Raw genomic sequence first — 17,512 nt, forward strand, 5'->3', positions numbered from 1 at the left:
TTTTGTCAAATGCTTTTTCTGCATCGATTGATATGATTTTTTATCTCTCAATTTGTTTATTTTATGTATCATGTTTATATTGATTTGCAGATATTGTACCATCCTTGCATTCCTGAGATGAATCCTACTTGGTCATGGTGTATGATCTTTCTGATGTACTGGTGGATCCAATTTGCTAGAATTTTGTTGAGGATTTTGGCATCTATGTTCATGAGGGATTTCGGCCTGTACTTCTCTTTCATTGTGTTGTCTTTATCTGTTTTGGTATTAGGGTGATGCGGCTTCATAGAAGGAGTTTGGAAGTGTTCCTTTTGAATTTTTTGGAATAGTCTGATAGGTTTTAGTTCTTTCTTGAATGTTTGGTAAAACTCCCCTGTGAAGCTATCTGTACCTGGGCTTTTGTTTGCAAGAAGCTTTTTGATGACTGCTTCAATTTTTTCCATATTTATTGGCCTATTGAGATGTTTATATTCTTCCTGACTGAGTTTTGGAAGGTTATATTTTTCTAGAAATCTGTCCATATCCTCCCAGTTGTTTAGTTTGTTGGAATAAAGTTGTTCATAGTATTTTTTAACAATCTTTTGTATTTCTGTGGGGTCTGTTGTTATGTCACCTCTTTCATTTCTGATTTTATTGGGTCCTCTCTCTTTGTTTCTTGGTGAGCCTGGCTAGAGGTTTATCAATCTTGTTTATCCTTTCAAAGAACCAGCTCTTGGTTTTGTTGATCTTTTGCATTGTTTCTTTGGTCTCTATGTCGTTTTTCTCCATTCTGGTCTTTATTATTTCCTTCCTTCTGCTTACACTGGGCCTTTCTTATAGTTCTCTTTGTAACTCTTTGAGTTGTAGGGTTAGATAGTTTATTACCATTGTTTCTTGTTTTGTGCAGTAGGCTTGTAGAGCTATGAACTTCCCTCTCAAGACTGCTTTCACTGTGTCCCATAGATTTTAGATTGTTGTGTTTTCATTGTCATTGTTTTTTATTTCTTCCTTGACCTCTCTGGTAATCCAGTCATTGTTTAATAGCATGCTGTTTAGTCTTCATGTGTTTGATTTTTTTTGGATTGTTTTTATTGTAGTTGATTTCCAGTTTTATGCCACTGTGATCGGAGAAGATCCTTGAGATGATTTCTGTCTTCTTGAATTTGAAGAGACTTTGCCTGTGTTCCAGCATATGGCCTATATTTGAAAATGATCCATGTGCACTTGAGAAGAATGTCTATTCTGTGGTTTTGGGGTGAAATGTTCTGAAGATGTCAATTAATTCCATCTGGTCAAATGAGTCATTTAGGATTGATGTTTCCTTGCTGGTTTTTTGTTTAGAGGATTTGTCCAATGATGATAATGAGGTATTAAAGTCTCCTACTATGAATATTGCTGTCATTCTCTCCTTTGATATCCTCCTAGAGTTTTTGTATGTATTTGGGTGCTCCTGTATTGAGTGTGTATATGTTTACCAGAGTTATTTCTTCTTGCTGGATTGCTCCCTTTAGTATTATGAAGTGGCCTTCCTTATCTCTTGTTATGTTCTTCACTTTGAGATCTAATTTGTCAGATATAAGTATTGCTACCCTACCTTTTTTTTTTTTTTTTCCATTCACCTGGAAAACCTTTTCCCATCCCTTCACCCTCAGTCTGTGTGCGTCTTTTTTTCTAAGGTGGGTTTCTTGTAGACAGAGATATATGGGTCATGTTTTCTTATCCAATCCTTTACCCTTTGTCTTTTGATTGGGCATTTAATCTATTTACATTTAAAGTTATTATTTATAGGTACTTATTTGTCATCATTTTTATTCTTTACCCCTTTGTTCCTTCTTCGCTTCAATGTATATTTTATAGCAGACCCTTTAGCATTTCTTACATTGCTGGTTTGGTGGTGATAATTTCCCTTAGTCCTTTTTTGTCTGTGAAGCTCTTGATTTCACCTTCAATTTTGATTGATAGCCTTGCTGAGTACAGTATTCTTGGATTCAGACCCTTCCTTTGCATGACTTTGTATATTTCATTCCATTTTCTTCTGGCCTGATGAGTTTCTGTTGAAAAATCAGTTGTTAGTCTAATGTGGATTCCTTTATATGTAACTTTCTGTCTCTCTCTGGCCACTTTTAAGATTCATACTTTGCCGAAACCGGTTTGGCTCAGTGGATAGAGCGTCGGCCTGTAGACTGAAAGGTCCCGGGTTTGATTCCAGTCAAGGACATGTACCTTGGTTGCGGGCACATCCCCAGTAGGGGGTGTGCAAGAGGTAGCTGATCGATGATCTCTCTCATCGATGTTTCTAACTCTCTGTCCCTCTCTCTTCCTCTCTGTAAGAAATCAATTAAATATATTAAATTAAGATTCTTACTTTGTTGTTGGTGTTTGCCAGTTTAATTATAATGTGCCTTGGCATCAGTCTTTTGGGGTTTATTTTGCTTGGGACTCTGTGAGCGTCTTGGATTTGTGTGGGTTTTTTCTTCCCTATATCAGGAAAGTTTTCTCTCATTGTTTCTTCAAACAGGTTTTCTATTCCTTGCTCAGTTTTCTCTCCTTCTGCAACACTTGTTATTTGGATGTTGTTTTGTTTTGTGTTGTCCCAAAGTTCCCTTAGGCTCTCCTCCTGCTTTTTAATTTTTTTTTTCTAGAAGCTGCTCTAATTGGGTGTTTTTTCCCACCTTGTCTTCTAGGTCACTGATTCGGTCCTCTGCTTCTTCTAGTCTGTTCTTGATGCTTTCAATTGAGATTTTTACAGCAGCTATGTCATTTTTCATTTCTTCTTGCTTCTTATTTCCTCTGGTTCTTAATCATATTGTCAAATTTGTCTTCCATTCTTTTCAGCCACCTTATGACCATTTCTTTAAATTCTTTCTCTGACATGTTGCTTGCCTCTATTTCATTTACTTCCTTTTCTGATGATGCCTGCTTTTCTTTCATATGTGGGCTGTTTCTTTGCCTCCCCATGGTCTCTCTTCTCCAGATGTCTGGTTATGTAATTCTCTCTCTCCTGCATTGATTTAAAATCACAAAATACAACACAACTGGGTGCAAAATACAAGGCACTGAACAGAAATGCATTCACGATATTAATAACCCCCAATAAATGTGACCCCAGAGAAAGGCAAATTAGAGGATAGGAGAGAAAGTGGAAGAGGAAAATGAAAAAGGAGTCCCAAAATGTAATTGGGAAAAGGAAAAGGAAAAGGAAAAGGAAGAAAGGAAGAAAGGAAGAAAGGAAGAAAGAAAGAAAGAAAGAAAGAAAGAAAGAAAGAAAGAAAGAAAGAAAGAAAGAAAGAAAGAAGAAAGAAAAGAAAAGAAAGACTAAGAAAGAAAAGGGGAACAAACTATATATATATATGGAGAAAACTCCAAGAGAACAGCCACTAAGCCCAGCAAATGCTAGTAACAAGTACCTGGAGATTATTACAAACTACAAACAACAACTAATATCAAGTGAGGTGAGGGAAAACAGAAGAAACATACAAACAAAAACAAAGCAAACAAAAAAATCAGACAAAAAAAAAAAAGAATAAGCAAAACAATCTTACAAAAAAGCATAAAGAATTGATATAGCCAAAACCGGTTTGGCTCAGTGGTAGAGCGTCAGTCTGCGAACTGAAAGGTCCTGGGTTCGATTCCAGTCAAGGGCATGTATGTTGGCTGCAGGCACATCCCTGGTAGGGGATGTGCAAGAGGAGGCTGGTCGATGTTTCTCTCTCATTGACATTTCTGGCTCTCTATCTCTCTCCCTTCCTCTCTGTAAAAAATCAATAAAATATATATATTTTTTAATTGATATAGTCAACATTCAAGCAAACAACAACATAAGGACAGAGAGAAAAACAATTTTTTGGATAGTAAGACAGAGAAGAGAGAGGTGTGTGTGGACTTGGAGCAAGAGATTGGAAATTTGATATATTAGTAGGATGAAATTTTAACAGGGGGTAAAAAAGAAAGAATGTGGAAAATCTAAAGCAGGAAAAAGAGTAAGAGAAACAGGACAGCAAAAGGGAAAAAGTTAGGAAGACAGTGATGGCATAAAGGTAGAGTTGAGATAGAGAAAAAAGATGCAAAAGGAACGATGAAAACAGAATGTAGAACACTAATCCCAAAGTAAAATAAAGAGAAAATAAAATGATACTTTAAAAAAAAAGTAAAATAGTAGTAGTAATAATAATACTGATTGAAAATAAAAATGTAATAATTAAAAATGTAAAATCAAGTGAGGAAAAAAATTAGTTTCTTAAGTAAAAGATGAAGAAAATAAAAAGTAAAAAAATAAATGTGCAGTAGTGAAGGTCATTCACTTCCTCTATTGTTCTCTTTGGCATGCTGTTTCCCAGTCAAGACAGTGTTGCAGAACCCTCCTCAGTGTTGAAAGCCAGTCCTGATTTTCAAGCAGGCGGTTTCTTAATTTCTCATATTCCTTTATTTTTTATTACACAAGAGTCAATTTGTGATTCAGCCCCTGGGTGGCAGTGTTTCTGGATTGTCTTTGGGTATATACCCTGTTTCCCCGAAAATAAGACAGTGTCTTATATTAATTTTTGCTCCCAAAGATGCGCTAGGTCTTATTTTCAAGGGATGTCTTATTTTTCCATGAAGAAGAATATGGTACACATTTATTGTTAAATGAAATAAAGGAAATTTATTACCTGTATATGGTACAGTAGTACGGTGGTTGTCAACACAAACCAGACAAACTGTGAATCCTACAGTATCAAGAATTTACTCACTTATTCAATGATAATCATGTCATCATCTTCTGGAACAAAATCATAACAATCCAATTCCTGAATTTCCTGGTGAATTTCTTGTGACTCCATTTCTTTCAAAATCAGTGGACCAAATCTCTCATGTTTAGCCTAGCGGGGGGGGGCCTTAGTTTGGGGGGGATGCCTTATATTTCACTCAGAAGGAAACCTGTAAGTAGGTCTTATTTTCAGAGAATGAGAGGATGTCTTATTTTCGGGGAAATACAGTATATGGCCTCTTTAGCTTGTGTTTAGAGCCTTCTTTCACTGTGGCACTCAATACCAGTTTGTGGTAGTGGGCTGCCTCAGAGCTGGCTCTCAAACGGTCACTCTTCGTTCCAATCCCCAGGTTCCAAAAAAACAACTTTCCCCTGCAGTCTCCCAGGGTGTCCCCGATTGGGTGATCCTATGTATTGGGCTAGGGACCCATCTTTCTATTCTGTCACCATTTTTTATTCCGCACATAGGATTTCGATGACCATAGTTTTCTTGGTAAAGCCCACAAGTGATTGAGGTTTTACATGCTCTGTTTCACTCTACACAGCACCATTGCTGCCCCTGTGGCCAAACAGAGTATCCCTGGGTGAGTCCAAACCACCAACCTTTCAATTAACATTGATTTTTTTTTTCTTATAGAGAAAGGGAGAGACAGAGAGAAATATTGATGTGAGAGAAACACATTGATTGGTTGCCTCCTGCACATGCCCCGACCAGGATCCAGGTCCAGGAAGAACCCTGCAACCTAGATATGTGCCCTTGATGGGAATCAAATCAGAGACCCTTTGGTTCATAGTCCAACACTCTATCCACTGAGCCAGACCAGATAGGAGGGATCTGCTTTTCTGGCCCCAAGTACAGCTAAGGGAGGCTGAGCCAGTCCATGGAGGACACTAGCTGACTTGAAGCCTGGGTCAGGGAGAAGAGAGAGGAAGAAAAATGAATAGAGAAGGAGAAGAGGGGCAAGGAGATGAAGTCAAACCTAACAAAGTTTCTCTTCCTAGGGGGTGGCCAGAGACCTATGACATGAATACCTCGGAGTCCAAGCCTGAGCAGGACAGCATGCCCTCTGGGGGCCGGCCCCCCTACCGCAGCAATGTTCCCTGGCAGTGGAGTGGGCCTGCCTCCCACAACTCTCTACCAGCCTCCAAGTGGGCCACTCCTGTTACCCCTGGCCACGCTCAGTCCCTGAACCGACCCCCGAAGCAGACTTCCATGGTCCCCTTTCGGGAGTCCCAGCCTCTGCACAGCAAGAGGTAAGGACTCCAAGGGCATCAACCACTGTTCCCGCCTTCCTCCTGTCCTTTTCTCTTTCCTTCCAGTCCCTTTTAAGTCTTTCTCCTTTCCTTCTTGTCCTTTGTCTTCCCCCCTCCTCCCTTCATTCATCCATGCCTTCCTCCCTCCCTCTGTCCCTGCCTCCCTTTCCTTCAACTTACAATCTGAGCCTGTTGTGTGAGGGCCTAGTGCTAATAGCTTAGTGTCTAAGGTGGAAATTCACCATACTATGTATGGTTAAAACTATATATTTTTTAATAGGCCTAGGGACTGATAAGCACAGAGTATAGGATGGGATAACGTCCTAAGGGAGTCAGGGAAGTGGTAAGGGGAGCAGCCCACATGTGTATGGGTATTGCCACCATTCTAGTTTCAAAGAGTTTATTGCGGTGACATATACCTTATAGATAAATTCTTTTGAATATACTAGCTAATAAAAGAGTAATATGCAAATTGACCATCACTCCACGACAAAATGGCCACTCCCATAGCCACAAGATGGCGGCCCCCAGTCCTCTCATCCCCACTGGAGTCACCCAGTCTCAGGGAGGGTGGCACTAAGAGCCAGCAGAGTAAGCGGCCTGGAGGAATGCTGCCAAAAGGCCCTCCAGACCCTTTATAAAACAAAAACAAATTCACTCCCCACGACCCAATCCTCTCCCAGCAGAGGCAGCCTGGGGTCTCAGCCTGGGAGGGGCATACACTCCTAGGGCACAGTCCTCTCACAGCAACAGCAGCCTGGGGTCTCAACCACTGAGTCAAACCAGCCAGGCAGATATGGAGGAATCTTAAATGTTTCTTTTTAAAAATATATATATTTTATTGATTTTTTTACAGAGAGGAAGGGAAAGTGATAGAGAGCTAGAAACATCTATGAGAGAGAAACATCAATCAGCTGCCTCCTGCACACTCCCTACTGCAGGGGTCCTCAAACTTTTTAAAGTGGGGGCCAGATCACGGTCCCTCAGAGAGCTGGAGGGCCGGACTATATGAACTACTAATTCCTACTGTAACACCTCGGCTGCGCTCACTGCCCAAAAAACCTGGCGGGCAGGATCAGACTCCTCTGCGGGCCGCATGTGGCCCGCGGGCCGTAGTTTGAAGACCCCTGCCCTACTGAGTATGTGCCCCCAACCAAGGTACATGCCCTGGACTGGAATCAAACCTGGGACCCTTGAGTCTGCAGGCTGATGCTCCATCCACTGAGCCAAACCAGTTAGGGCTGTCCAATATGTTAAATAAAAAACCCTATCTAATAAAGAGGGAATATGCAGGGGAGGGCATTTATGGGTGACCAGGTTGTCAGGGAGGGCAGTTGGGGACAATCAAAGGAGCCCAGCAAAGGAGCAGTTAGGTGTCAAACAGGCTGGCAGGCAGAAGCAGTTAGGGGCAATCAGGCAGGCGAGCAGTTTGGAGTCAGCAGTCCCGGATTGTGAAAGGATGTCTGAGTGCCTGATTAGGCAGTGGAACATCCCCCGAGGGGTCCCAGATTGGAGAGGGTGCAGGGACACACACCCCCAGAGCACAAATTTCATGCACCGGACTCTAGTGTTATATATTAAAAGATAAAGGAAGGCCTTACCTGGTTTGGCTCAGTGGATAGAGCGTCAGCCTGAAGACTAAAGGGTCCCAGGTTCAGTTCTGGTCAAGGGCACAAGCCTAGGTTGCTGGCTTGATTTCCCAGTAGGGAACTTGCAAGAGGCATCCAATCAATGACTCTCTCTCATTGATGTTTCTATCTCTCCCTCTTCTTTCCTCTCTGAAATCAATAAAGATACATGGACGGGGGTGGGGGGATAAAAGAAGTTTTTCAAGAAATGGAGGAATCTAACCTGCAGAGAAGCATGTCATCCCAGGAGTGGGCTAGAACAGCCCCATGAGGCCCCTGTCAGGGCCACAGTGGCTGAGGGCATGGGAGGCCAAAGTGGGAGAGGAGGAGGGGAAGGGAGGGGAGAGGTATCCCCACCTTCCTGTTGCCCTTTGCTCAGCAGCCTTCTCGACCCCCAGGGGATGATAGCAGATAAAGGATGGGCCTGAATGTGGTTAGGTCTGTCTGTTTGTCTGTCCCTCCTCTGTGAGGGCAATGGTATCTTCCTCACTCACCAAACTTCTTCCCTCCTGTCTGTTCCAGGCCTGTTAGCTTCCCAGAAACTCCTTACACAGCATCACCAGCAGGGGTCGACAAAGCCCCTCCCTACCGACAGCCTTCTGGGAGCTTCTCCACCCCAGGCTCGGCCACCTACGCAAGATACAAGCCATCCCCAGAAAGGTCAGAATCTCCACTCTTTTTCAAACTAAGAAATCTGGTGAAACCTGGGGATCCTTCTTTCCCAGGAAATGCACATACCCTGTAAGTCCAAGGCCATTTTATGGGGTTTCTGGCACCCTGCAAGTCATCAAGGGTTGGCTGTGCCTGAGCAGGACTCTGTTGAGTTATCTTACAGCAAAATATTGATTGCCACTTTGATACCTATATCATTTGTTTGAGCAAGAGCATTCGCTTTCCAGCATGGCCATATATTTCTCTCTCCAGCCCCACTCCCCAAGACCAGGCCACCCGCATTACCCAGTTTTCATAGCCTCTCAGGCTTCAGTCCTGTCCCCTTGGATCCTTCTCCAGTCTGGTAGCCTAAGGGATTGTCCCAACTCCTCCATGACTCCGCATGCCTCCAGGATAAACCCAGCTACCTTCAGCTCCAGTGTCCTGTGCATTTCCTCCTCTGGGGTCCCAGGGACCCACACCATTCTCTTGTCATCAAATCTGAGCCATGGGACTCATTCTGGATGTCTCCCTTTATCCTCTCCTTTACTGTGGTCTTTAGCCTTCTGAGCATATCTGCCCCTACCCCACCTGCTGTCCCCACTGCCCTATGCTGGACACCTCCCTGAGCCCCCAGCTTCCCTCCCACTTCCTCTGGTTCATCCTCCACTCAGCAGCCAAGGGAAATCTTTCTATATCTGGCCATATATGTCCCCTGCTCCAGGGTGTCTTAGAGCCCTCAGGACACAGCCTCAGTGCCTCCCTGTTGGCACCAAAGCCCTATCTGTCTCTCCAGATTTCTGCAGTGCCACATGTCATTGTCCCCAGTCACTTCCAGTTTCTTAGGTAGGCTGTTTTCATTTCAGTTCTCATGTTCTTACCTCTGCCTGGTTAATTCTTCATACTCTTTTTTTTTTTTAATTGATTATGGTATCACATAATTGTCCTCATCCCCCCCCCCCCCATTCCCATCCCAAACCCCTCCCCACATATGCCTCCAACCCCCTGTTGTCCATGGCCACTGGCTAGGCCCATTTGCATGCACACAAGTCCATTGATTGTTTTCTCCCCCTTACCCCCACCCTCCCCTACTTTCCCTCTGAGGTTTGAGAGTCTGATCGCTGCTTCTCTTTCTCTGTGTCTGTTTTTGTTCATCAGTTTATGTTGTTCATCATTTCCTCTAGATGTGTGAGATCATGTGATCCAAGAAATACCCTTGTAAGAACCGAAACTGAGACAAGCCATAATGGTTATACTGAGAGGCAAATGAATCAGACTGTAGTGAGTTCCTTTCTGGGCCAACAGTTCTTTTGAGTCCCAATTTCATTGTCAAACAGTTTCTTATGTGTACATGTCAGCAATGATATTTCAGATCTGGTTGGTGGATAAATGGTGGTGATGCAGATCCAACCATCTCTGGTTTGGTCCTGTGCATCCTTCAGCAACATGCAGCTGCTGTCTGCTGGTATGGCGAGGCATCGTCTGCGTCTTCCATCTCTGAACTGTTTCTCTTCTGTCTTCATGGCTGGAGCACAATTCTTCACACTCTTGACCCTCTCACCCCACCCCTTTCCTGCCCATCTGAGCACTGGTGCTCCTCCTCCGGGAAGTCTTTCCTGAACCTCCCCTAGCACTAGGAGCTACCACTCTGCCCCTTAGTTTCCTGAGTGTTACCTGACCTTGAGCATTCTTCATTCTATTAGCCCAGTTGAGAGAGAGAGAGCACATTGATGCTTTTCAAGAGCTAAAACCTTCCCAGTTCATCTGTATGATTATCATACAGCACAGATCTGGCACATGGTAAGATTCTTGGTATATGTTTGATGAAAGGATGGAGTGAGTTAGTGATTGTGTTTATATAAGACCAAGGATCAGTCCACTAAGCTAGTGGGTCTCCATCTTTGGTGTGCCTCAGAATCACCCAAGAGGAGGCTTGTTAAAATACAAGTTGCTGGGCCTCTCCCTCTAGTTTCCAACTTGATGGGTCTGTAGTAGAATGTGCCATACCAATGCTGCTAGTCCAGGAAACACTTGAGAGCTTCTAACTAAACCATTGTTTGATTGAAAACCTCTGCTGTAAAATGGGGAAAACATACTTTTTCATCTTCTAGTAGTTACCATTCAACTTTCATTCAGCAAATGGTCCCAAGAGCTTTTTGTGTGCCAGGTGCAGGGAGAACTATTTGAAATAGTTATCAGGGGCTCCTGTTGTCAGTGTTACTGAATGATGGAGAGAGGGTTATAGAACTGATGTGTACTCTGATGTATGCTCAGATAGACTCAAGGGGAGTACAGTTCAGCTCCAAAGTTCTAGGCTGGCTATCTGGAGGAAGTGACACTTGAATGGGCTTTGAAAGATTAGTAAGAGTTTGCCACAGAAGGGAGGGAGTAAGCAGAATCGTATGGAACATAAGAGACATGGAGAGGAGTCATGCATAGGGGTGATGCTACTGATGACTCCAGAGAGCTTGTTTGTTTGTTTGTTTGTTTGTTTGTTTGTTTTCAAAGGCTTGGTGTCCTCCATTTTTATTATTTTTAAACTTTTTATTAGAAATAATAACAATTCACAGGAAGTTGAGAAGAAATGCATAGAGAATTCCTTCACCTAGCCTCCCCAGTGTTAACATCCTGCTAACTAGGATATAATATCAAACCTAGGCATTGGTACAATCCCTAGAAGTTCTTCAGAATTTATGCCCTGAGCATGCATGAAAACAAGTTATTTCTCTGGGATAAATGCCCAAGAATACAGTTGTTTACCAACATAAGGAATCAACCTAAATGTCAGTCAACAAATGAATGAGTAAAGGAAATGTGGCATATACACGCAGTGGAATATTATTCAGCCATGAAAGGGCTATTCGGCTATTTGCAACAGCATGAATGAGCCTGGAGGACATATGCTAAATGAATTAAGTCAGACAGAGAAAGACATATGCTGTACGGTATCACTTCTAGGCAGAATCTTAAAACGAGTCAAATTCAACAAAGAGGATAAAATGGTGGTTGCCTGAAGGTGGGAGAGATGGGGATATTTTGCTCAAAGGGTACAGAGTTCCAGTTATGAGATTAAAAGGTTCTGAGATGGACAGTATGGTGGCTATAGTTAATCAGTTAGCTGCCACATGTCCAAAATGGAAGGTCCGCTGCTTGTATCCTTAGATGCTTATGGGAGGCAAATGGTTAATAACTCTGTATTATACACTTGAAATATGCTGAAAGAATAGATCTTAAGCATTCACACCGCAAAAAAGTAATTGCATGAAATGATAAAGGTGTTAATTAACTTGATATAGAAATCATTTCATAATTCATATTGTACATTTTATTTTATTTTTTAAAAAATATATTTTATTGATTTTTTACAGAGAGGAGGAGAGAGGGATAGAGAGCTAGAAACATCGATGAGAGAGAAACATCGACCAGCTGCCTCTTGCACACCCCCCACTGGGGATGTGCCCGCAACCAATGTATATGCCCTTGACCGGAATCAAACCCGGGACCCTTCAGTCCGCAGACCGATGCTCCACCACTGAGCCAAACCGGTTTCGGCAATATTGTACATTTTAAATATATTACAGTTTTGTTAATTATACTTCAAAGCTGGGGAGAGATGTTTCTGAGAGTGCTCCTTGCTCAGCAAATTGAGAACAGCATTAATTCAATGAATGCGTTAACTGACTACTCTGCATTGCAAGTAAAGAAGTGTTTAGAAAAAAATACAGTTGCAAGAGAAACCAAGATGGCGGCATAGGGTAGACACCTGAATGCAGCCTACCACAACAAATTTGAATTTAGAACTGGAAAACAGGGGAAACATCGCTCTGAAGCGACGGATGGCTGGCTGAGAGGAGGCTCTACCATCTGGGAAGGAAAGAGAAGGCACGCTGAACCTCAGGAACTGTGAAGGTGCGGAGAACTGCGCACGCGAAAAGGCGGCTGCCTGACTTCGCTGCTGTCTTGCTTGCGGAGCACGGAGAGGGCAGGCCGAGTTTGCTTCTGGCTTACTCCCTGTGTGCGGAGAGGGTGGACAGCTAATGCACGGTTAGCTTTCTTGTTCGAGAGGAAAACTGAACCACCCTATTGCTGTGATAGACTGCCCCAGACAGGGAGAGGCCAGACTGTCAGGCAGTGGGCAGAGATCTCTCGGAGGTGTGTGAAGCCAGCTACCATTACTGCAGGACTCAGAAACCAGACCCTCGTAGGGAGGGGCTGACCAAAGCTGGTTTGCATCACCCCGAGACTCTGCCCCATCCAAGCTGAGCACAAAAGCCCTTCCAGTGGCTAGCTTCCAGGGAATAGGACTCTCCTAGGGAGGGACAGACAGCAGTCCAAAGCTTGTCTGTGCCTATACCAAAGAGGTGCACGCGCCTGCAACCAATGTTGCGGGATTCACCAAAGCTTGGCTGTACCACCCCAAGACTCCACCCCATCCAAGTGGAATACAAAAACCCTCCAAGCTGAGACACTTCTGATCCTCATAGCCAATTGGCTTGGAGATCAACGCTTCCCAGTGATACCAACAACAAGCAAGGCTTAACAACAAGACTGCACACACAGCCCACAAAGGGCTACACCAAGACTGTCCCCCTCAGGAAACTGAGAGGCTGACCCACTGAACCATATAGGACACCTTAGCACACAAAGTCACCCTAACAACTCAGGGAAGCTGTGAAAATGCCGAGACAAGGAAACAGATCACAAACAAAAGAAATGGAGGACAAGAAGCGACTAGATATAGAGTTTAAAAACCATACTCATAAGGTTTTTCAAGAATTTCCTAGAAAAGGCCGATAAAATAAACGAGACCTATGAGGATATGAAAAGGGATCAACTAGAAATAAAGATTGCATTGTCTGAAATAAAAATATTATACAGAGTCCTAAAAACAGAATGGAAGATTGCAAGAATCAAGTCAAAGATTTGGAACATAAAGAGCCAGAAAACACTCCTCCGCAGAAGCAAGAAGACAAGAGAATCCAGAAAGTTGAAGATAGTATAAGAAACCTCTGGGACAACTTCAAGCGAACCAACATCAGAATTATGGGGGTCTCAGAAGAAGAGAGAGAGCAAGATAGTGAAAACATACTGAAAGAAATAGTGACAGAAAATTTCCCCCACCTGGTGAAAGAAATAGACTTACAAGTCCAGGAAGCGCACAGAACCCCAAACAAAAGGAATCCAAAGAGGACCACACCAAGACACATCATAATTAAAATTCCAAGAGCAAAAGACAAAGAGAGAATATTAAAAACAGCAAGAGCAAAGCAGGTAGTTACCTATAAAGGAGCACCCATACGATTGTCAGCTGATTTCTCAACAGAAACCATGCAGGCTAGACGGGAATGGCAAGAAATATTCAAGGTGATGAATAGCAAGAACCTACAGCCAAAAATACTCTACCCAGCAAAGCTATCACTCAGAATCGAAGGCCAGATAAAGAGCTTCACAAATAAAATAATAAAAGCTAAAGGAGTTCATCACCGCCAAACCAGAATTATATGATTTGCTGAAAGGGGTTCTTTAGGAAGAGGAAGAAGATATAGATAAAAATTATGATCAACAAATATGTAACTATCAACAAGTGAAACTAAAAGCCAAGGGAATTAAAAAACCTGATGAACAATATTAACTGGTGAATATAATAGAATCAGAAGTATGGAAGGGGAGTGGACTGATGATTCTCAGGGAAAAGGGGAGTGGGGGAGGCGGGAAGAGCCTGAACAAAAACTGCACCTATGGGTGAGGACAATGGGGGGTGGGGAAAAGGGCAGAGGATGGGGTGGGAACCTGGTGGAGGAAAGCAAAGGAGGGGGGAAAAATGAACATTTGTAATAATATGAACAATAAAGATTTATTAAAAAAAAAAAAAAGAACTAATTGGACAAAAATGTATGTATAGAGATGCTCATCACAGCACTTTATATTATAATTAAAAAATCTGAAACAAAAAAAAAGAAAAGAAAAAAATACAGTTGCGTTATTGTGTGATGTGTCCATTTTTAGTTTTAAAAGGAACTGCCAAACTATTTTCCAGAGTGGCTGTACTATTTTACATCCCTCTGGCAGGGTAGGACTGCTCCGTTTCTCCTCCTCCTCAACACTGTTTGGTGTCATCACTGGTTTTTGTTTTAACCATCCCAATAGGTGTATAATGATATCTCACTGTGGCTTTAATTTGCATTTCTCTAATGGCTAACGATATTGAACACCCTTTCATTACTTATTTGCCAATTATATCTCTTCAGTGAAATGTCTTTTGCCCATTTTCTAATTGAATTTGATGCTCTTTCAATGTGGGAGATTCTTTCCATAATCTAGACACAAGTCCTTTGTCAGATATGTGATTTGCAAATATTTCCTCCCAGGCTTTAGTTTATCTTTTCATCTTAACAGGGTCTTTTGCAGAACTAAAGTTTTAATTTTGATGAGGTCCAAACTATGATTTTTTTTTTCTTTTATGGATTATACTTTTGGTATAAAGTATAAGAATTACTTGCCTAGATCTGGGTCCTGAAGATATTTTTATGTTTATTTTTCCAGAAGTTTTATAGTTTACATTTAAATCTATGATCCATTTTGAGTTAATTTTTGTAAGAGGTGAGAAGGTTAGGCTGAAGTTCCTTTTATTTGCCTACAGATGTCCAGTTTGTTCCACCATCTATTGCAAAGGATCTATTATTGCTTTTATCCCTTAAAGTAGGGGTGTCGAACTCAATCAGAGAAGGGGCCAAAATCTAAAATCCAGCCTAAATCGCGGGCCGAATGGTTTACTGAACAGTCATAAACTGACAATGTCATAAACTGACAGCGGAGTGCAGTGAAGACAGTGCGGTGCGGGCCACATTGCAAGGCCTGGCGGGCTGGATTTGGCCCGCGGGCCTTGTGTTTGACACATGTGCCTTAAAGCAAAAATTCATAGGAAAGGGAAATTAATTGGTCACATCTGCATGGGTTTATTTCTGGGTTCTCTAGTCAATCCCATTGATCTATGTGTATGACCTCAGCTCCACAGCTGGATAGTTGAAGTATATAATTTTACAGAAGGGAAACTGAGGTTCAGTGAGATGAATGCACTTAGTCAAGGTCACTCTTCTGGGAGTTGCTGAATCAGGACAGGAACTTGGGCCTATGTGATTCCAGACTGCTGGCCCTGACTCCAGACTCTGCTTCCTACCAAAGAACACTGAGCTCGTTCTCCAAATTAAGGCAACATCTCTCTGGCCAGTGTGGCTTGGTGGATAGGACATTGGCCTATATTCCAAAGAGTCTTAGGTTCAATTACCAGTCAGGGGCACATACCTGAGTTGCAGGTTTGATCCCCAGCCCTGGTCAGGGTACATAGAGAGAGACAACCAATCGATGTGTCTCTCTCACATTGATGTTTCTCTTTCTCCCTCCCTCTCTTACTTCCTTTTTCCCCCTCTCTAAAAATCAATGGAAAAAATATCCTCATGTGAGGACAAAAAAAAATTAAGGCGACATGCATGGTTCCTGTGGGCGTCACTGCCCCACTGTGATACTTAATGGCTGTGATTTTGTGTACTAGGCTCTCTGGCATTGACAAGTAGGAAACTAATACCTTTTCTTTGGGCTCAAGCCCTTCTCACCCTACCCTTCTCTTTCCAGTGCTCCAGTGGAGCCTTCCCTGGGCCTTATCTCAGCATGTTTATCTCTATCAGCAGTTGGACTTCAAGTTTTGCCAAACGTTCTTATCACACCTCATCTCTGAAACCCCCAGAAGTGTCTTTCACAGACTGTCACCAGCCTGCAGTAAGAGGCTGAAAGCAGGTCAGGGTGCCCCAGTGGCTTCTGGCCTCATCTCCTTTCCTCTTTTCCTGCTGCATAGTTGCCCTGTGATATCCTGGAGCCTGTGTCCTGAGCCAGACATTCCAGCCCAGCACCAGACATTCCTCCCTCGGGACTCCTCTGTCTCATGCTGTCTTCTCCAGCAGGTTGCTACTTTTAGGAAGGCAAAGGTCCTCATAGACACAACCTATCTTGTGGCCCATCTTAGATTTACCAAGAGACAAGATGGCAAGTTGGCCTACTCCTGCCTGCCAAGTGAGTGTGAGCAAGTGACTTTCCCTCTCTACACCTCCGTTTGCTCACAGTTAAAACGTCTGTCTCGCCGAAACCACTTTGGCTCAGTGGTAGAGCGTCGGTCTGTGGACTGAAAGGTCCCAGGTTCGATTCTGGTCAGGGGCATGTACATTGGTTGCGGGCACATCCCCGGTAGGGGGTGTGCAAGAGGCAGCTGGTCGATGTTTCTCTCATCGACGTTTCTAGCTCTCTATCTCTCTCCCTTCCTCTCTGTAAAAATCAATAAAATATATTTTTTTAAAAAGTCTGTCTCTGAGCAGTGTTAAGAATAATGAAGGATGGCCACCCTTTACAGCACTTGGAAAGGGGCCTGATACATAGTAAGTGCTCCATGAGGGTGATGACTGTTCCTGCTGAGCGTGGTTCCTATGCTGGCAGCTGGAGTACAGAGACTGGCAGATGCTGTTCCTGTCCTCAGGAGTTTGCTCCCCTCCTGTGCAAGAATAACAACCCACCCACTCAGTTCAGAGCATTGAAAGGCAGAATTGTATGCCCAGCTCTGCAAGCCGGCAGGGCTGGACTGGGCCCTAGACTTTTGCTCATCACACCACCTGGTTAGCTTTTGTTTATTTCCTGTTTTTCTCCTTCAGCTCCATAAAGAATGGTACATTTTATTAAGAGGCATTTGACTGCAAGTGACAGAAAACCTAACTCGAGAAGGCGGGAAGCATTGATGGGCTTTATCATCACTTAATAAGTCCAGAGTTAAGGTGGGTTTAGGGCTGGCTAGTTCTTCAATGAGGTCCTTAGGGACCAGCTCCATTCATGACCCACGACAGCTACTGTGGCCCCCAGCAAAACCAGTGCCCTGCAGAAGAAGAGGGAATGCTTCTCTTTGTTTACAAGAGTGCCCACTCCTGAATTAATCCCTGGCAAGGTCCCATTGGACCAGTGTGACTGTCTTTAACTGTCATGATGTGCTCAAACCACATGGCAGCATTATTGAGGGCCACCAGAGCAGAATCTGGGCTCCACCAGCAAGGACAAAGATGAAGATGGCTGGCTGTTGGAGTGGCTACATTGTCTGCCCTACCCTTCCATTGTCCCATTAGTCAGGGTAGGAGATGGATAGCAGTGGAGCCTTCCACCTAGGAGAAGCTCTTCCTCACATTCACATCTTTCTTTTTTCTTTTTTCCTTTGTTTGTTTGT

The 17,512-nt window shown here is 43.2% G+C and overlaps 1 protein-coding gene across 2 annotated transcripts in view; it reads left to right on the top strand.

The window, feature by feature from the left end:
- SIPA1L3 (signal induced proliferation associated 1 like 3) overlaps nucleotides 1-17,512 on the top strand; it is a gene marked incomplete at its 5' end in the record, with an annotated part of 149,084 nt that overhangs the window by 80,012 nt on the left and 51,560 nt on the right. Inside the window, 2 exons of one of the 2 annotated variants that reach the window (XM_084860829.1) lie at nucleotides 5,729-5,980; nucleotides 8,131-8,268. In XM_084860829.1, coding sequence (XP_084716955.1) covers nucleotides 5,729-5,980; nucleotides 8,131-8,268 — 390 coding nt within the window. The remainder of the gene's footprint in view (nucleotides 1-5,728; nucleotides 5,981-8,130; nucleotides 8,269-17,512) is intronic. The other variant, XM_084860830.1, reaches the window with a different exon arrangement.

This window comes from Pipistrellus hanaki (assembly GCF_964339955.1).
Source record: "Pipistrellus hanaki genome assembly, chromosome: 15".
Lineage (NCBI taxonomy): Eukaryota > Metazoa > Chordata > Mammalia > Chiroptera > Vespertilionidae > Pipistrellus > Pipistrellus hanaki.